General features: G+C 38.3%; 1 protein-coding gene across 1 annotated transcript in view; it reads left to right on the forward strand.

Moving 5' to 3' along the window:
• Positions 1–374: 374 nt before the first annotated feature.
• Positions 375–21,759, forward strand: part of LOC107289287 (spermatogenesis-associated protein 7) — a 46,993-nt gene continuing 25,608 nt past the window's right edge. The window contains exons 1-3 of the mRNA XM_015818015.1: positions 375–470; positions 10,961–11,038; positions 17,639–17,731. Coding sequence (XP_015673501.1) covers positions 10,975–11,038; positions 17,639–17,731 — 157 coding nt within the window. The 5' untranslated portion in view covers positions 375–470; positions 10,961–10,974. The remainder of the gene's footprint in view (positions 471–10,960; positions 11,039–17,638; positions 17,732–21,759) is intronic.

Raw genomic sequence — 21,759 nt, forward strand, 5'->3', positions numbered from 1 at the left:
TCAGGCGCCCCCTTCCAAAATAAGCGTAGGGCTGTAACCCTGCTCAGAGGCCGGTAGCCCAGGACTCTTGCTCTGATTGATATGAGCATCTGCCCCCAAGCTGGTCTTTTTACCTTCCTGCTATTTTATAATACTCTCATTTTCTTTTCTTTTTTAAATGCCCCCTCCCGTTCTCGAGAGATACCCACAACATCTACAACTCGCCTCTCTTTCATGGGGAGACTATAGCCTTGCGACCGAGGCCGGCCTGTCCCCGGCTGACCCCATGCGGGGCGGTTTCCAAGCAATTTGTTTGCCCTCCCCGGGTGACCGGTTTGTGGTTCCTGTTGTTATGGGAATAATCGCACCGCAGCGGGGACTAACGCCTTCCTATAGCCTTTGCAGACTTCCTGAGAAAAAATACCGAGCGTCCCTCGCCTTCGCCGGCGCGGCCTGAGAAAGAACTTTTCCCGCGTCGGGAGCCGCCGAAGGTAAAAGCGTCCTCTGTCTCTTCTCCCCTCCTCTTTTTGTTGGAAGCGGTCGGTTCGTTCAGCAAAGGAAGTCGAGGAAGGAGAAAGAGATCCGACTCGTGAAAGTAACGCTCCTTTTCCTCTCCTCTCCGTTGTAGTCATTGCGGTGGCAGGATTGTTGAGAAAGAACCGTGAAATTTTTTTCTTTCTTCATAATACTGACATTTACACGCGCGCCCCCCTCCACCCACCCCCCCACTCAACTCTGTCCTAGAGTAACTTTGCATTTTGTCTGCACCAACTAACTGTGCTGGTCTTTGCTTCCCTGTAAATCCCAGAATTATCGTTCAATATTCTTATAGGAAAAACAATCCGAAGTAGCTCTCAAATAGCTGCATGAGTCTTGCAAAAGCATTGTGGCGGCTTCATGGGTTCCTATACTGTCCTGTAGTAGTTGCCAAGTGCAGTACCTCCTTGGAAAGCTTTGCATAAACCTCCTTAGACATCTTCATCTATGAAATGTTGAGTCTAAGGAGCTTGTAACATCTGACCTGATAGTGCATTTAAAAATACCAAGAAAAACCAAGTAACAAAAATGCCCAAAGGGCTTCTGTGTGATTATACAAACATCTTAAGGATATATTTGTCATTCGAGCAGAGACTTTCTTACTCTCAAGGCTGATTTTCTATTAACATAGCTGGTTGACTGTATCACTTGCATCTGGACTTTCCGCATAAAACATAGAGGTTGAAATATATTTTATTGCAATAAATTTTGGAATAAAATATGTTGTCTTCTGTTTTTGTTATCAGATGCTCTTTAATAGTAGGGAAATGATTCCAGGTACCACAGTCTTATTTTAAACTATTGAAGTGTAATCCTAATAACTAATTCAACAATCTTTACATAGCCCAAATACCCATGTATCCGAGAGTATAAAATTAGGTTGTAGGCACCATATATAATATTTAACAGGTAAAATGAAAAATTTTACCTGCTGTTAGCAGATGGCATATTAACCTGTGGCTAATGTAGAACAGATCAAGCCAATCAGTCATATTCTTATGATGATGCAGAGAGATTGTTTACCTATATCCATTGGTTATTTTTAATTAAATTATGTGTTTTCAGCAATTTGTAGATTTTAGAGTTCATACATAATCAATGTTAGTGGAATGTGTTATTTTGCTGTTTTTGCACATTAGAGAACAGTATGTTTCCAATCCAATTTCTTCCTTGATTCCCCTCAAATCAGCTACACTAAAACAGTTTTACCTTTCTCAATGATTGCTGGTGCTTAACAGGATAATGATTGTCAGGCAGAATAGCATAATACTTATGAAATTATTATACTGTATCACTGGTCCCAGCTCATAATGCTAATTGGCATGTTGAAGAGCAAAATGTCCATCTGTTTGGAGGCAGTGACATTATCTGGGCCATCTTTTATACCTCATTTCATCACATTAAATCATAAAACATTAAGACCTGGTCCCAGAATTATTTTCTCTTTCCCATTCCTTTCTGCTTTTTTATTTTTTATTGTCTTCTTAAAACCTAAATCTAAGGACAGGGACAGTGTTGCTTTTATTATTCTGCAATCTCGTCTTGAAGTCTTTCAGACTGAAGACCAGACACTGCAAAAGCTTTAAAGAAGCAGTCTAATTAGTTGACTACTGTTGAAATGTCTGACTGATTAATATTCCTTTGAACTGAAACATTTTCCTGAGAGAATGGCTTGAAATGTCACACATGGTAGTAAGTGTGAAGCCAGCCATTGTGGCTTGTACACTGTGCTTCATAGGGCTTAGAATTACACGTGAATTAGTTGTAATGGCTTGTTCAACAAACAGTAATTAAACTAAACCAGATAGTCACAATCTGAATCTGAAAAACAACTTATGGAATCCCTAGCAGTGTATCATTACAACAGAACATAATAAACAAGGCTTTCTAATTCCTCTGAACTGGCATCAGAAGAAAATTTTCTGTAACTATTTCTTTTATCACTTTCATCTGTACTTGAAGTGCATTTGCTACTTTTATGGGATATTTGACTCAGCAGCCTATTACTATGGAGCAAGGTGACTTCAATAATCTATGCTTACTTTCAATCCCAGAATTTATTAGCACAATGTGTCAACATTATGATTAAAATGCTACCTATCAGGTATTAATAATTGTGATTTTTCTAATCATTACTAAGAAAAAAACCCCAAATGAGCAGGGCTCCTACAATGTATTCTATTTGTGTGTCCTATAAAATATGCTAAGGCAACACCACAAAAACCACATGAAGGGTTGGTGTGAAGTGGAAATCAAGCATTAATATTGGTAGTCCTCTACTTATAACTGTTCATTTAGTGACCATTCAAAGTTACAGTGGCACTGAAAAAAGTGACTTATGACTGTTTTTCACACTTACAACTGTTGCAGCGTCTCTGTGGTCATGTGCTCAAAATTCAGATGCTTTATGGCGGTTGCAGTGTCCCCGGGGGGGGGTCATGTGATCACCTTTTGTGATCTTCTGACGAGCAAAGTCAATGGGGAAGCCAGATTCACTTAACAACCCCATTACTAACTTAACAACTGCAGTGATTCACTTAACCACTGTGGCAAGAAAGGTCCTAAAACTAGGCAAAATTCACTTAGCAAATGTCTCACTTAGCAACAGAAATGTTGGGCTCAGTAGTGGTCATTAGTCGAGGACTACCTGTAAAATAATGACTTGTATTTGAAATTTGTGTTTCCAGTTGAAGGCGTTGTTAAGAAGGGCAATATGGTGTTTTTCATGAAACATTTCCAGCTTTCCCATTTAGTAACTATCTTCTTGAGCTACCTCTTTCTCGCATGGCCATTTTTGATCTATTTTTTTTAAAGAACCTTTCTCAGGGCAATCTGGAGGAAACAGAAGATCACAATTTATACTTCAGCTCTTGTTTCTTTTTTGCACAGCTTCTGCAAATGTATCTGCTTCCAAGAAAAGCCTTTTGGGATATGAGACTTTATCACTCGTGGTGGGCAATAAAGGAATAGAAGCTTAATACTTCTTTTATTTCAGATCAGGGCTTTGCACAGTTCTCATCTTACCAGCCAGAAAGTATGAGGAGGGGTTATATCACAATTTTTTCATTTTTTTTCAGGCTACACAACCTTTTAGTTAAAAATAACAAAACCTTGGGATTCTTTATCTAGAGGCAAAACTCTAATAACAATAAATTCACATGTATGTACACATACATGAAAAGGACACGCATACATACATTTGAAGACCTCAGGTTTTCTCAAAACGTGGTGTGGAAACCCTGACTTAGATGAATATAGTATCCATTACACACATACACAAAGCTGCTCATAAAAATGCTGACTATTATTTCTGGCCTCCAGGCACAGAGGAGGCTCCAGGCTAAAACAACTACAAAATTAAGCGGCTGTAGCTGCACCATTTCCCCTCTTTTCATTATCTTGCTTGCTGTTGTATTAGTATCTAAGCGGAGAGATAAAAATCAGAGAAGTTAAACCAGTCTGTTCATGGTGACTTTGACCTTGATCAGAACCATCTTTGCTTTTATTCTTGCACACACACAGAGAGAGAAGGTTGTCCCAGAAATGACAACCTCATAGATGGTTAGTGGCTGGAACAGTGATGGCAAACCTTTTAGAGATCGAGTGCCCAAACCGTAACCCAGGGCCGCATCAGCATTGTGGTGCACTCGGAGGGGGGCAGCGGGGGGGCATGGGCCACTTGGTGGGTATGGCTGCAGTGGTCATGGCAGACTGGGTGGTCACGGCCAGGATGGGCGTGACCACCTCGAGGTTGCTCGTGGGGGGGACACCTGTGGGGCTGGGCAAGATTGGGGGAGATCCAGGGGATCCCTGGTGGGTGGGGCGGTGGGTAGCAGGCTCGTCCTGTGGGGTAAGGCAGGGGATAGGGCAGGGGTGCCATTGCTGCCGGGCAAGGCAAGGCGAGGCAGGGGTGGCTGCTGCCTGACACCATTGGCCCCCGCACACAGAGGCCAGCGAGTGCATGGGGGCATGCTCTACCACCTCTACTCAAGCTTGCTAGTTAGCTGCTTCGCCTCCTTTGTGCTGGATGGGGCTGTTGCTCCAGGTGCCAGCGGCGGCCTAATGGACCTGCGCGAGAGGCTGGCGGCAGGTGTGCCCACAGAGATGGCTCTGAGTGCTACCTCTGGCATGCGTGCCGTAGGTTCGCCATCACTGGGCTAGAATATAAGCAAGGATATCTTCTTTTAGGGTATGTTGAACTATTTTCAGTTTCTTCAGCTCTAACACCTGGTACATAACTATGAAGTTATGGTATGCTAACACACAATTACTATATAGGACAGGGATGTTAAATTGCCGGCCCGTGGGCCGGACGCGTCACCAGGAAACCGTGCCCACCCCATTGCCGGCAATGGGGAAAAAGCTCTGATACGTCGTGCGACGTCACATGAAGTCATGAGTTTGACATGTCTGATCTAGGAGAATAATCTTTACTGAAGTAATCTGAATTCCTTGAATTCTCATTTACAGAAAACAAAAGATGCCACTTTGTTCTATGTAGTTATCATGTGATAAATTTATTCAGTATTCCCAGATAGCTTTTAATAAACATGATTTTTTTTTAAAAAAATGATGGGATAGATAGAATGTATAGATAGCAAAGAGCAGAGTTCAGATTCTTTTTCTTTCCCTATCACAGCAATATAGACTTTCTCAGGACATGGAACTGCAATCAGAATAAACATTTTTTAAGATCTAAATCATCTTATCCATTTGTTTAACTGTACAATTTAATCGAGGGGGAGTGAAACCACGGCAGTTGCTATTGATTTTCTATGCTATAGTGGTAGCACAATAGCTACCTGGCTGTGATTAACTCCTGTTCTATTTTTAAGCTACAATAAATCCATTAATTGCATTTGGTTTAATCAATTCAACTCAGTTGACCAATAAATGTTTAGAACTTTTTAAAAAGCAATACATTCAAGAAGCAGTCATGCTTGAGTCACAAATGAGGTTTGATTTAGAATAAATGGAGATCTTTTCAGAAATGGAACAGATAATTGAAGGGAAGCTGTTGTTTGCAGCAGCAGTACTTTCATTGTTAGTTTCCGGAAAGGTCAAGAAACAGGAATAATCTCAGCATGTGAAATCTAGATGTACTAGATGCTTTCATAAAACTAATTCTGCTGCCAGATTAATGCCTTAAGGCTAAGCAATATCTGAAAAGCAAAGAAGAGTTTGTTTTAATTAGAGCTGGAATAAGGTTCTTTTGGAGAGATTCATAAACAATGCAGAGTTGAAGTGTATTCCCTTTAACTTAAATTTCAAGGAACTGGTGATCAAATTTGAGGATGAAGGACAAAACTCATCTATCTTTCCCATTATTTTGCTGTCTTATATTTTGCTGAGTTCTGCCTGAGGAAGCCTCTAGTGCAGTGGTTCTCAACCTTTTTAATGCCGCGACCCCAACCGGTCGTAAGTTGAGGACTAAACTGGTCGTAAGTCGAGGACTAAACCGGTCGTAAGTCGAGGACTTTCCCTGCCCGGGAGCGCCGCGCATGCGTGGTTCCGCCCCCTGCGCTGGCTGAGGCGTAGCTGGCAAGCGGCAGAGACCACCAGCTGGCCCAGCCCAAGGGAGGTAAGGCACCCGCCGGAAAAGGGGAAAAAAATGGCGGACAAAAAAAATGGTGGACAGCCTTGCTTGGTGACCCCCGTGAAATGGTCGATCGACCCCAAATGGGGTCCCGACCCACAGGTTGAGAACCACTGCTCTAGTGGTTCTTTTTGTGATACGTTCAACTACGGTATCCTTCTGGACTATCTGCATAGGTTGAGACTGGAGGCACTGATTTGCAGTGGTTAAGCTACCGGTACTATGTTTTAAGATGTCGGGGGCTCATTTTTTTCTTTTAAACTTTTACATGAAAATGCACAGAAAGATCATTTATCAGTTAAGAGTGTGGCATCTCCAACATGTTGATGATATTTCAGTGTATATTGCTAAATTAAGCCTGCCAAAGTCTTGTCCTTATGGGTGAAAGTCATAGCCAAGAGGCCCCTCTTTGGGGAAGGATCTTGCTCCAATGACTCACACCATTATCACTGCTGGGTATAATACTGTGTTACATAGTGCTGCCCTTGAAATTTACTGAGAAAGTGCAATAAGTTCAAAATCCAGTGACCTACCTCTCCAGTGACTTCTCTTTTAGTGCTCAATGTCCTGGCCGTATTACATCTGTATTGTCTTCCTTGCATTGCTTATTAGTAAGCTTCCTAGTACAATTCAGAGTGCTGTTTTTAGCCTATAAGGCCCTTTCTGGCTTGGCACCTAGATACTTCAGGACAACCAGAATCTTAAAGAATGAAGCAAGCACAACATTAAGACGAGCATCCACTCTAAAAATGTATTGCCTTGAACTTTTATTTTTAAGTTTTTAAACATGCTGTTTGCTGTGTGCTTAGGTTATCTGTTCTTGCATTCTTTTTTAATTTAAAAATAGTCCAATAATAACTCTTGTTTTCAGTGTTGAAAATTTGAAAATGTAATGCAGAAACAGAAATCAACATTCAGGCTGTAGAGTAAGAATATTCAGCTTGGGAGGAGTGGCTAGTTGAAACACTGACCGGTAATCCTTCACTAGTACGGAAGATAAGTAGCAACATTCTGGTGGGAGATCGTACTTCAGAAGAGCAACTTTAAGTGAGAGTAACATGAAAACCACTTGGGTTAGGCCGCAGTGTTTCTCAACCTTGACAATTTTAAGGCATGTGGACTTCAACTCCCAGAATTCCACAGCCAGCAATGCTGGCTGTGGAATTCTGGGAGTTGAAGTCCACATGCCTTAAAATTGTCAAGGTTGAGAAACACTGGGTTAGGGTAAATGTTACCCTACTTTTTTCCCTGACCATATTTACTTCAGAGATTTTCTTTTTTTAATGAATATTGCCTGAAAGATTATGTCCCCATCATAATCTATCTTCATAGGCTTCATAGGAGAGGCTTTTGTGATCATGAAAATATAATCCTGAAATCTGATTGTCTGCATTGTCTTCAGTGAGACCCACAGCACAGCAAAGTACTTGAGAGGTGCCTTGGCTATGAGAGAAGCAATAATTTCACCTGGTTCTGTCTCAATGGGGAAGCTAACCAATGATGAATAGACTACCTGCTGTCTATCAGCCTACTTATGCTTGGATGTTACAGGAGGGAATGACAAGTGTCTATATTTTACTACTGTATAAAAAAGTTATAAAATGTAGTTCACTATTTAGAGACAAGGGAAAGAAATTGAGACCCAAAATACCGTTAGAAGTGACATGCCCAACCCCATTTTATTGCAGGGACAAAGAAACACAGGATAATGACTAAAACATTTACTTTTATTCAGAACATCAAGGTTCTGTTTCTTGACTTATTTACATAAAGGATTTATGGGAAACAGATATGGGAAAGACAAAACAGATCAGGAGGACAAGCAAATTGTGCCTTCTACATGTTTTGGGCTGTAGATCCTATGACTTCTTGGCATTGACAGTCCTGGCTAGGGATTGTAGCAATTGAAGTTCAAAATAATTAAACCTTAGATTGCTTACTTTAAGTGAAACAAAACCGGATTGGGTAGACAGTTAGCAGCAGCATCACTTTTAATATAGTCATTCAACCAAAGCATAGAAATTACAAGCTGTTGGGTTCGTGTGTTTGTATGCCTGTAATGTGTTATATGTCCATATGTAACACATGTAACATATGAGTCCACTATCCAGTTGTCGGTTGTCAGCGAGAAATATAAAAAAAACCCTTAAAACCTAAATTCTTTCTGTCCTTCTAAATTAATCTTTGCCAACTACTGTAGCAATCTTCCGTTGAAATTAAACAATTTATATAATAGACAAATGTATTTCCAAGGAATTGGCTAAATGTTGTCTTACACAATTGGCTACCAGGCAAAATTTAGACATTGCATAAGGTACTCTGCCAGTCATTCAGAAAGTACATAACAATTTAACTTATTCCCAAGAATAGTTACAAACAGTTCCTTTTCTTCTGTCTGTCTATCTCTTTATTTTCCTTCCTTCCTTCCCTCCCTCCCTCCCTCCCTCCCTTCCTTCCTTCCTTCCTTCCTTCCTTCCTTCCTTCCTTTCTTCTGACTTTTTTACTTCCTCTCAGTGTTGGTGATTGACTGGACAAGTGCCTGCAGGTTTTTTGGGAAGATTTCAGAAATGATTTGCTATTGCCTCTTTCCTAGAGTTGAGAGAGAGTGACTGGCTAAAGATAACCTGGCTGGTTTTGTGCCTAATACAGTACTGGAACTCACAATCACTAGGTTTTTAGTCTGATGCCTTAATTATTGCACCAAACTGTCTCTCTATAATTAATTCATATTGCCCTATAAAGGGAGCAATATACTTTCTAATGAGTTCTACATTTTTTCAAAAACTAAAGAAAAACAGAGCATGACACAAGCCACAATGGCATATCTAGTCATATCAATTATCATAATTTGTGTTTAAGGAGAGCCCAATGCTGATCAAAAAGACCTTTCTCCCTTACTAATGACTTCTTAACTATAATATTTGTTTTGGTCAGAGGTCAGCTATCCATATCCCATGTGAAATTGCACATTTACTTAAATTGAAATCAGAGAGGCTAAAATATTTTTATTTATGGTGGAAATGTTAGAAATCTGACAGTTGCGGCCCAAGATCTGTCTCATGGTTCTTTTTATTTTATTTTTTTAATTATTTGCTTTGTATTAATGTTTAGAACAGGGGTATCCAACCTTAGCAACTTTAAGACTTGTGGACTTCAATTTCAGAATTCCCAAGCCGGCGTGTTTGCCTGAGGAATTCCGGGAATTGAAGTCCACGAGTCTTAAAGTTGCCAAGGTTGGATACTCCGGTTTAGAACAAGGCAATACTTTATATGGATGCTTATGTTAATTTGGTATCATAGTTATTTATCATCGCTCTCACATCTAAGCACCAAATATACTGTGTATTCTATCATTTTCTATTAGTGCTGCTGTCTTTTTTCACTTGAAGTGTTGCATTATTTATGGCTATTAGGCTCCAATTCCAAGATACCATTTTTCCATTTCAATGCAAGAAAGATGGATCCCCAGTCCCAGACTGAATTGCTTCATTTAAACAAATCTAAAAAAGGAAGACGGTTTGTTTACCAAGTCTACTTATACTAAGAAGCAAAGTACTGTAGGCAGGTTGCTCTCCATCACTTTTTCTTTGAACAGGTAGACGAACTTCCAAAGAAAGCACTGAATAAATCACCAATAATGCTTGTTTTCTAAGAAAGCCTCTGGAGGATAAGTCAGGGGTAGAAATATTCTTGTACATAAATATAGGATAATGGTTTGCAGCATGCAAGGTTCTGTTTTTGTTTTTGTTTTTTTTGTTCAAAGAATCTAATTGAGGTGTGGCAGAGAGGTGTTCATGAGATTAAATCAATAATCTAGTGAAACAGTTCTCGTGTCCCTAATTTGGAGCAATGGCTAAAAGAGACTAGGACTAAGAAGCTCTGATTTCTAATTTGTCTCCAGTCATGAAAAATACTGGGTAACTTACAGCAGTCACTCTTTCTTAATTCATTCTAATTTATAGGATGTGGGTGAAGGGAAAAGAAGGGACGGGGAAGTTATTCCTAAAGAAAAGGCAGGATATAAATCTAATAAATAAATCAGTCTTTTGAGGTAGCCCAAACAAGAAGTATCATGAGCATTATTAATGCTACCTGTATTGTAAGGTTACAGTAACATAATCTTTCAAGTCGAAAGTACCTATTTCCCCCCCCCCACACACACACACCCCTTTACTCTCCTGAAAACTAGGAGGGGTCCCTTCTGAAGCATTTTTTTTTCACCCCCATTCCTCCTTCGGACTCAGATTGTGTCTATCAGACTGTTACCTAGGCTGAAACTTTTCCCCCTGTCTTCTATCATTCTCATAAACTATTGCAGTCATCTACAGTAAATACATGTTTTATTGGCTAGTAATATTGGCTGGTTGATTCTGATTGCGCACGGTCACTCATGCCCTCGTTACCTCCCGCCTGGACTACTGTAATGCTCTCTACATGGGGCTCCCCTTGAGGAGCACCCAGAGGCTCCAACTGGTCCAGAATGCGGCCGCGCGGGCGGTGTTGGGAGGGACTCGTCGCTCCCATGTAACACCGCTGCTGCGCGAGCTGCACTGGTTGCCGGTGGCCTTCCGGGTGCGCTTCANTAGGGAATTTTAGTGGGGTTTTTAAGGGTAATTTTAAGGGTAATTTTAAATGATTGGCCTTTTCAAATATTTTCTTTTAATTTGGTTTTAATGTAGATATTTATTGTATTGTGGTTTTATAAGGCTGTGAGCCGCCCTGAGTCCGGTGAGGAGAAGGGCGGGGTACAAATTAAATTATTATTATTATTATTATTATAAAGTTTACATCAAAGAAAACCAGAATTAGCATTTCAATATTTCCTTTGCTTTTTTCCCCCCCAACAAGTGTCCTGACTAGCTATGAGGATTCCCAACTATTCCTTGATGGGCCCTTTCAGAGGACATATGAGTATTAAAAGCAGTCGTAAGTATTTAACATTTTCAGCAAGAGAAAAGTTATATATTCCAGTCTAATAGTCTTAATAATGTAAACTGTCTTCAGAAATGACAAAAATATTGTTTACTTCATATAGGTATCCTTCAAAATGAAAGTAGCTAAAAATTCAAATATGTAAATATGGTACCATTTGATTAACATATTGGGGTGCTTAAGGTGATTCAGAATACAATCTCAAATCATTTCTTTAGAAATGCAGGATATGGTTTGTAACTATTTTAGTTTTAGTTTAGTTTTTCAGGATCATTATTTCATCCAGGTAAGCCAGGTAAGTAATTATAGTAAGCAGGCAATAGAGTTTGGGGAAGATTGAAAACTAAGTTTGGATTAAAATATCTGCAAGGCACTTGGAAATAACAAGTGTAGACCAATTGCTTCATTGCACAAAAGCATAATCAATGATGTCATCTCTTAGAATAATGCATAATGAATATAATGGAAAGTATTTGGTTTTGCAGCTTTTATTTGGTTTCACAGCTTTGAAGTGATATCTTGCTTTTGGCAAAGTAATTATTATTTCAATGTTTATAGAATCAAAATATTCCTGAACATGTAGCTGGAGAAAGTTTTAAAGGGATGAAATACTTCCACTCTACCTTCCCCCCCCCCTTAACTTACATCAAGGACATGGCATTTTTAGCAAATAACCTTTATCAGACCCACATGTATAGGGGATAAATATTCCAAGGATAGTTCATTAGAAAATGTAAGATAATCATTAAATCAAAGCCATAATGAAAACAGTCAACTAAATCACAGTTGCGTCACTAAAAGAAGAATATCTTAAAATCAGAATGCTACCACTACAATGATCTTATCCACACCTCAGATGAAGCTGGTAGTAAACTGATGTGAGCTGAAGGCAGGCCAACAAACACCTGGATGCTAGAGTTTATTGTACATTAAAAATCCAGAAACAAAATGAAGTGGTATGATTTGTCTACATAGCCTTAGTGTTGGGAACCAATCTAGAATTTGTATTGTATACTAGCTGAAATGTCTACCCTATCTTTAGTAGCAGTTCCACATACAATGTGTTGAAATATGTAAGTCTCAGAGTTACCAGGGGCATGGGTATGTAAAGCTGCAGTTCACGAGTGATAGTAACTTTGCTTGCGGAGGATGACATTCAGGATGATTGATTCTCTTTTTCTAAGAACTTGTGAAAGCCCAGGTCTGAATCTTTCTCCAAATGTTGATGCTTTTATTTCTGCTTGTTTTCTACTACCGTAGTTCAGGAAGATGGGAGTGAATGATAAGTACATTGTCATTCAGTCTAAGTCCTTGCAAAAAGATGCCAATAACTCAAATTAGTTAACTTAATTAAGTCATCTCTATCCTGGAGATTATTGGGTTTATAGCTCACAGAATTCTCGGTCTTCCTCATTTTTATGGTGATAACTGATTCAGATATTATATTCTATATGATGTAAACTGAGGTAACCACTGCTGGGTTTCTGACTCCCTTCTTCTTCACTGTTCAACTTTTAATGCAGAGGTCGTAATCTTGATATCAAAAACATAATCTCACCCAGGATCTTCATTTTGCATTCCACAGCATCATTTTTATGCCCATTTAGAGATGAATTTTAATACCACTGCTGGTGCTTTGCACAGGTGGTTATTTTATGAAATCCCCATTAAATCTAGGCCAAGGCATACGATCAACCTTAAACTGGCTGATACCTTTGTGTGGATAACACCCCCTTATCCACAAACTTTAACTGAGCCCTGGACAGAACAGCAGTTTAATTGTGGTTCCAAGTGTGATAGCAAACAAAATAGCTTACCCAGTACATTTCAGTTCATACATTTTGGCTCATCAGCCAAATGGTAGAGGCATGTTTTATTGCCATTTCTGTTGCATCAATCAAGCATGATTATTGCTGCTTTCAGATTTACAACAAGAAATTTATAACTTCAGATATGATTTATTCAAAATGTAATATGCCAAAGGAATCTATTTCAGTTTAATCTGCAGATACAGAGTAAATTAGTAATTACAAAGCTGCAGTTGTAATGGCATAGTGGGTTTGGAATAAGGAAAATATTCTTGCTGAGAAAACTATTGATACTTTTTTCCTGCTAATTTATCATTGTCTGTTCTCCCTAAAGGTGATTTTATAGATGTGGTTGATTTTAAAAAGAAACCCAACACATTTCAGTAATAAATAATTCTTAATACAGATAAGGCACAGAAGAATCTCAAGGCTACATAGAGCATTACATGCATCTAAATCACCAAATGTAATTCTCAGTTTCAAGGTTTTCAGGAGCATGAGTATAGACAGACTTATTTCTGGAAACCTGGAAACTAGTGCAGCATAGAGAACATTGACTGATAATCATGAATTAGATTATCATCTATTTTCTTTGCTTTTAATATTCTGATAGTTTTCAGAGTAATTGATATCCTAACTTTGAACAACAATCTATAAATGTAAAAGCCTGCTGCTAACATGCTGTTATTTATGCATGAACACTTTATACTGTCCCAGTCACATGACTTTGCTGATTAACATAAAATCAGTATATAAACCACCTCCCAAGAACACATTTTGATTGGCATTTCAAGTAGCTAGAGACTGACTGAAGCTCATGGTGGAGATGTATGGCCAAAATAAATAAGTTGCCATCTTTGGCAGAGTTGATTTAAAATAGAGCACTAATCAAAACTGATGCAATATATATTCTGAATGGGTGGTCTCAGTTAGAATTTTGACAGATGTATTTTGTGCCAACTGCAATTTCTGGATATTCTCCAAAGATAGTATACTTGAAATCATTTTTATCTGGTACCAATTTACAGCAGGTAAAAAAAAGTAAATTTCAATACATTGAAATTTAGAAGCAAAGTCAGATCCATTACTAAATGATGTACTGGAGTAGTAATCTCATGCAAGGCAAACTGAACTCATTTACATGTTGATGAGTGTACCTGGAGAGCTTGGGGTAGGATAAATTTATCTACCATTTCTAATTCATTATTGTCCTAAGACATCAATTCAGCTCTTCAAAAATCTTGGTGTGCAATGAAAAAGGGTAAAAGTTTGTTATCATTACGTATGAGGTGGCACTATACTCCAAATATACAACTAGTTTTCAACAAATATATATTAAAGACAATAGAACTCTCTGGAAAACGTGAGTCAGCAATAGGAAATTCATGACTACATACGGCTCTCAGGCTCTCTTTGGGTAGCCTGATAAAGATCTCAGCTTCTTGACCTTTGCCCATTATTTATTAGTTGAGCACTGGAAAAACCTGCTGTGTGCTCAGCTGTGTTCTTAATCAAAATCAGTAATAGGAATGTGGAAAATTTATGAGTTGGGGATATTGCATATTGGAGAAATGCAAGCATTACCATGTAATAATGACTGCATCAAGAGAAACAAAATCTAAAAATAAATCCATTTGGATAATTTAGACAAAGCTGCTTAGGTAGCTTATATACATGTCTGGAGTCAGGGATAAACCTTGGATTTCTGCCCTTGTGTAAAGCATTTAATTACAGCTTATAAAACTATTATTCTAATAATTGATTTCATGAGGATCAAAGAGTTCCAAGATTCCAGATATGACATCTATTTCTGGTGTCCTGCATTGACTAATTGTACATTTTACCTAGCAAGAACGTTTGCACACCTAAAATCCTGTTATCACTGGGTGAATGAATACATGCTCAGAAACTGCCTTCATAATATGATTAATATTTTGCCTTTAAGTTGCAAAACAGGCCAGCTTGACCCTGATTGCCTACCATTTATTAAACTTTATTAAGATTGCTTTATCCTTCTCTATTGCTGTTAATAAAATACTAGAGATTAACATGATAATTAAAATTGCCTCTCATAGGATACAATGGATTTACCAATCAATCACTTCTCTAGCTTTCAACTGCAAATTCAGGCTTCAGCTGATATAAACAATGTAAATCAGGGAAGGGGAAGAGCAACTTCAGATTTCTAACCTAATTTTTGTTTGAAATCAGTGTTATCTACCTGCAGAAAACCAGCCACAAAACTTCTGTGTCACAGTTGGAAAAGAAACCTCAGTGGAAAATTGCTCTGTTCTTAGAAAAGCTGAGAAGTAAACAGAGAGATATTTTGCCAGATGTATTTTAGAGACCATAAAAGGGGGGGGGGAGAACCAATTTCATTGTTATTCTTGATAACATTTAGGCTCTCCCCATTTAAAACAGTTAGAATCACTTATCTAGATTCTTAGCATACTGTATAAGCATTGGGTAGATTTGGGAGAGCAAAATCTTACTTGCTTCAGAGCTTTCTAGGGAAGGTTACAAATAAAATTTTCAATATACCGTATATTTTATTCAAAATAAATCTATTATTAATATTGAAAATGCCTCTTATGTTCAATTTCCCACATAGGAGTTATTTTCTGAATATACCTATACATTCCAAGTGTGCTTCTAACCTAAAAAGATTGCTGCAGTTGTTAAAAAAAAATCCAGTACAATTTACATTTTATCTGGGAAAAATGCCTTCCTAAATATGGTTGATTTCATCACTGGAAAAGCCCAAAATAAAATGTACAAACTTAGTTTCCTAAGCACATGTTCAATAGTTTAGGTCTAGCTATTGGAAAGCTTAGTCTTGCAAATAATTAAAGAAATAAAAATGGCATGGACATAACTATTGTACCCCAACTTTTGAGGCAATAACAGCAGTCTCTTTTGAGGCAATAACAGCAGTCAAAAACTTTCCGTAGCTCTGAATATGCCTTTTATACTTCTCAACAGCAATTTGTCCCACTCTGTGTCCCACTCTGTAGCAGTTGACTTGACATCTCCCAGTTTAGATGTTCTATTGGCTTCAGATCAGGATGTTTGGCAGGGCACTTCAGAAAAGTCCAGAGTTTGATTTAAGACCATTCTTGTGCTCTTTTAGATGTATCTTTGGGTCATTCTGTGGAGGACCTATGACCTGTGACTGAGACAGAGCATTCTAACATTAAGGATTATGTTTAGTTCCAGAATGCCTTGATATGTTCGGATTTTATTGTGTCCTGCCTAGATTCAATGCATCTAGTATTGGAGACAATAAAACAGCACCATAACATTATGGAACCTTCTCAATTTTTCACAGTAGGACTAGTGCTCTTTTCTTTAAAAGGATCGTGGTTTTTTTTTCTTCTGTGAACATTGAGTTGCTGTGACTTACTAAAAATCTGTACTGTAATTTTGTTTCATCTGTTCCAAGGACATTTTCCCAGAAGTACTTGTCAACATGCAGTTTAGCAAACTCCATCTAGGTTTTTTTGTGACTGTCTTTCAGAAGTGAGGTCTTCCATGCTCCTATGGAGGCCACTTTCAGAGGGTCAGCACTGGAGTGTGAGACTTGATATTGTTGTACTTTGATCTTGGAACTCAGCTTGAACAGATTTGAAAATCAAACTTGTTCGTGTATGTAAAGTGGAAGAAAATGACACGTTTCACTTTTTCCCTTTTCAGCAACTGGACTTAAATTTTTTAATAAGTTTTGCAGCTTTCTTTTAACTTGTTTTCAGTCATTTTGCAACTTTGTTTCTACCAGAATAATTTTTTATCAAATGATGATAGTGCATAAGATGAATATTTAACCAAGTGTTAAGTTTGGAAAGCAAGAACAGAAATATAAACAGTCATTCCAAATTCCTGAATGTTTTGCATTCATGTACTCTCCTTTATACTGACTAAAGTAACAGTTTGGGGGAGAGAGGGGAGAGACTAATAAAAAAAATTAAGTCTGGAGTTTGTATTCCTGGAAAAATAGACATCCATATTTTTTTTCTATTTCTTAGCTCCTGAGGTAAAAAATCATCAGCTTTTAAATCTTTTCAAATGGAGATTGTATTGGAAGATTAAACCTTGAACATAATATTCTTTAAGAGCTATGTATAAGAGGTAGCATATGAAGAAATGCAGATCTAATAAGAATACATACAAAGATCTCATTCATTATTTATTTCAATTCATTTATTTGTTACATTATGATAAAGTAATACAAAAAGAAGACGAAACCACATTGAAATACCACTTCCTTTGCTTCAGATATCACAATCAGAAAATGCATTTCTCTATAAGTGTAAGAATTCCTCAGAAATCAATGTGCCAGATATTTTTTTTAAATAATATTTTATTGGTTTTCCAATTTTACATTTGAGTATTTGGAAGGCAACATGGTGATTGGGTTAATCAATAGTTCAATAACAAAATCTTTAGTAAATATCTCAGGTTACATCATCAAATATTTCTTCTCTGTTTCCCTTAACATTTGCTATATCATATTTAACTTAGTAAATTTCTAATTATATCAAATTCAGTGACAACTTCATTATCACATTTATCAATACATTTTTGCTTATACATATCTTAATAAATCTTTGTGAACAATCCATATCCTGTTATTAAGTTTTACCTAATTTTTGGTTTTTAATTACCATACTCTAATTTAACATTTAATATCCATAGTATTTGAGTTTCGGATGACCCAAATTTCCTTTGTCTCAATTTGCCAGATATTTAAATCTAATAACGAGAATCATTTTTTTAAAAATTTCCTCAGCCTTTTCTCCAAGTTCTTCCTGCAAACTCTCAAGTCAGTACATTGTTCAAGATCATATGGCTGTGCACTACAGAAAACTGCTTGCTGCCAAAGGTATTTGCTACATAAAATATTTTTTCTTCTAAGGCATCTGACAATTGTAGTTTAGTGTGGATTCAGTTTAACAAAACGTGTGCATCATTGATCTTTCTCAAACCCAAATATCTTAATATTGTTTTTTAAAAGATCACTTCCAAATATTGTATAATTATTGGTTTTGTCTAGAAAGTTGTAAAATGAGTTCTGTGTTATCTTGAGCAAAATCTGTAGTCTGTTCAATGCCCACTTCTTAGGGAGTTTGTGAAACGTTTAGCCTAAGCTAACCTAAGCTTTCTGTTTTTGTCTTTTAAGATTTAAGTAGTCTTCAATTTATGACCACAAATGAGCATAAGATTTCTGTGTTAAATGAGACATTTGTTAAGTGAATTTTGTCTCATTTTATGACGTTTCTTGCCACAGTTAAGTAAATCACTGCACGGTCATAAATCACTTTTTTTTCAGTGCCGTTATAACTTAGAACATTCACTAAACGAACTCTTTTAAGTCCAGGATTGCCTGTAATTGTTACAGTCAGTTAATAAAAGGAGCACGATAGCCTTATATTTTACCATTATTCTTGTGACATTTTTGTTCTTCAAGTTACCAGATAAAGAGTCCCAATTCTATGGTAGTCTGAGATCTTGGACTTGTGGTATTCTGTAGTGTTGCTTTTATTATTTTTTTTATAAGTCTCAGATTTTATATGGTCTTGAATGTCATAAAAGCACCAGAAGGGATATGGAGCTTGTCCGCTGATTCAGCTTGGTAATAGCATCAAACAATTCCCCTTAAAGAAGAACCATACAGAAAGCTGAAGTGCATTTTTTATACTTTGGACCATTATTTTTTAAAAAATGCTGTCAAGCCAACGAGTTCCCTGTTTTTGCTTTCTGTTTGAAGTAACCTTTAAAATTCATAGCAAAGAAACTCTGTTGACTGAAAGCAAAAGAGCCAAGCTCCCCCCGCTCAACCCCGGTGGATTCATCAGTGTATAAACAGATCTGAACTACCAGAAACCATTTTAAAGTTGAGTTCTCTGCTATTTTAAAGTTAGATTCTCTGCTACGTCGAGTGGCTTGCTCTCAGTATACCTGCATGAAGTAGAATAAAAGACAACAAAAAAATGGGAAAATTAATTCAAGAGTACTTTATAACCTTCAGCATTCCAGCATTATTATATTTATTTAAGCAGTTTATCTACTGCCTCAGTTGTAGTTTTCTCTAAAAGGTAGATATTAATAACATATAAAATAAATTCTAATTAATGGTACAACTGGTGCAGAGAGCCAGTTTGGTCTAGTGGTTAAAGCACCAAACTAGAAAGTAACAGGCGGTGAGTTCAATTCCCTCCTTAGCTATGGAAGCCAGCTGGATGACTTTGGGCCAGTCACTCTCCTAAGCCCAGCCCACCACACAGGGTTGTTGTTGTGGGAAAAATAGGAGGAAGGTGTGTTGGATATGTTCTCTGCCTTGAATTATTTGTGAAAATAATAAAGGCAGGATATAAATAAACTTACACACATGCATATGTATACATGTATACATGATTTTATTAGTCTATTAGTCTAGTTCTATACGCCCCTGTAGTCATTCTCAAGGCGTTCTGCAAAAACCGTTTTTTCCCTCTAGAGACCATAAGAATGGATTCTTCCTTTGTTTATGGGTGGGGGCCGGCTGTTCTATGGGAGAGGAGTTGCCCCAGACAATGCCTGTGGTACCATTGCACCTATAGGGACTTCTAGTAGATATTCCCTGGCAGTCTGGCTCAGTTAGACATAATCTTGCTGGAAAAGGTAGTCTCTTAGCTAGACACCAAACCATATAGGGCCGTGGTGGTGAACCTATGGCACGTGTGCCACAAGTGGCACGCAGAGCCCTCTCTGTGGGCACGGGTACCGTCGCCCCAGTCCTAGGCCTTCAGCTGGGTTTTATAAAACCTTTTTGCTTTAGGCCTCTGCCGCCATGTGCAAAAAAAAAGGTTCAATCAATCAATCAATTTCAACTTCTCGCGGGAAAAAAAAAGATCTCGCAAAGTTGGAATTCATTGATTGAACTTTTTAGTCCCACCCAGTCTGCCATTACTACTGAAGCCATGCCCACCCAATGGGCCACGCCCACCCAATGGGCCACGCCCACCCGGCACCCGATGATACATAAGTGGGTTTTAGGTTGCAATTTGGGCACTCGGTCTCAAAAAGGTTCACCATCACTGATATAGGGCTTTAAAAAGATAGCAAACAGAAACAGAAACACAATGACATCTATTATAGCAGTGGTTCTCAACCTGTGGGTCGGGACCCTATTTGGGGTCGATCGACCATTTCACGGGGGTCGCCAAGCAAGGCTGTCCGCCATTTTTTTTGTCCGCCATTTTTTTCCCCTTTTCTGGCGGGTGCCTTACCTCCCTTGGGCTGGGCCAGCTGGTGGTTGGCCTGCTACGACTCTGCTGCTTGCCAGCTATGCCTCGGCCAGCGCAGGGGGCGGAACCACGCATGCGCGGCGCTCCCAGGCAGGGAAAGTCCTCGACTTACGACCGGTTGGGTAGTCCTCGACTTACGACCGGTTTAGTCCTCGACTTACGACCGGTTGGGGTCGCGGCATTAAAAAGGTTGAGAACCACTGTATTATAGGTTATGCAGAAGCAGTATAACAGGGCAGGCCTGTGACTGGTGAACATGGGCTGCTGCATTCTGGACGAGCTAAAGTTTTTCGGTGGTTTCTAAGGGCCGTCCCAAGTCCTTGCATTATTGCACTAGCCTAATCCAGCGATGACAAAGATCCCAGTGTCTGTCCTCATACTTCCCATTCTGATAAAACATTCCAGGAGGTAAAATGTTTAGGGATTATTTCCTGACACAGTGAGTTTTCAAAGCTGATTTCTTCATTGCTCCCCTAATGAAACTGCTTTCAACTTTTCAAACCTTGTAATCCAGTTCTGAGTTATACTGAAGAAACTAACATTGCATTCAAATATGTGAGGTGGGTCACTAAGCAAAATCTCTGCCAGAAAAAGTTTACGTAGCATACAGAAATATGATTTCTTTTTTATAATCCTATGTAGATCTCTGAAGGGTATGAACAAAACAGCATATTAATAATACATTGTCTCCGTGGGTGTTCTGTTTGTTTCATGGACTACAATCATGCAGAAAAATACATATTTGCTTATGTATAGGTATGCTTTGGATTAGGAAGACATTTTTTTCTTCTGGCTTAGTTGGTTTACCATGATTTTACAAAACTATACATGTTCTTCTGTTGGTCTGTGTGAACTGTCCTATATTATAAGACGGAAGAAATGATAGTAGTCTTTGTTTCCTAGAGAAACAAGAGAACACCCTGCAATATAGGATTCTCTAAAGCAAAGAGCCATAGAAGATGGGTGGAAGAGGGAAACCAAGTTGGCTTAAGCAGCAACTGGGAGTGTGACTCCTATGACCTGTATTTGACACTACTTCTGTTTTTCCTCTTCTATCAAAATAAAGCCTTGCCCTGGCAGGAGAATCCGGATTCTTATTTATTTATGTAATCAAGGTTCAAGGCCATTTCAACAACTTGACAACTCCTGGCAGCTTACAAATAAAAGAAAACCATTTGCAAACAATCAGGTCACCCTTGTGAAAAGAATGCTCTCCACCCCCTTCCCCGGGGAACCTTCTAGGCTGTATAAAAGAAAGAATAGGTGACGTGTCTAATAAAAAAAAGAAGAGGGGATTTTTTAATCCATTTGGGCTCTGATTCTATACATTACTGGCTTAGATTGTATATACACTGATCACAATTTATTTCTGAAGAAATGTGGATCTCCTCAAAACTAAAAGAAGAAATTCCTAAATATTTTATAGAAGATGTTGACAATCTGCTCAGGCACTTCCCTGCTCTGTGATCCTGTGGTGCAAAAGCAGGAAATGGAAATCATCACTAATTTATGGTAGCAACTTTGGAGGGGACCCCAAGGACCCACTTTCTGGGAGGCTGCACATAACCTTGTTTTAATTAATTAATTAGAAGAAAGTATTCCCTTTGAGCCACAAAGGCTTTCA

This window comes from Protobothrops mucrosquamatus, unplaced genomic scaffold, assembly GCF_001527695.2.
Source record: "Protobothrops mucrosquamatus isolate PMUCROS unplaced genomic scaffold, P.Mucros_1.0 scaffold665, whole genome shotgun sequence".
NCBI lineage: Eukaryota > Metazoa > Chordata > Lepidosauria > Squamata > Viperidae > Protobothrops > Protobothrops mucrosquamatus.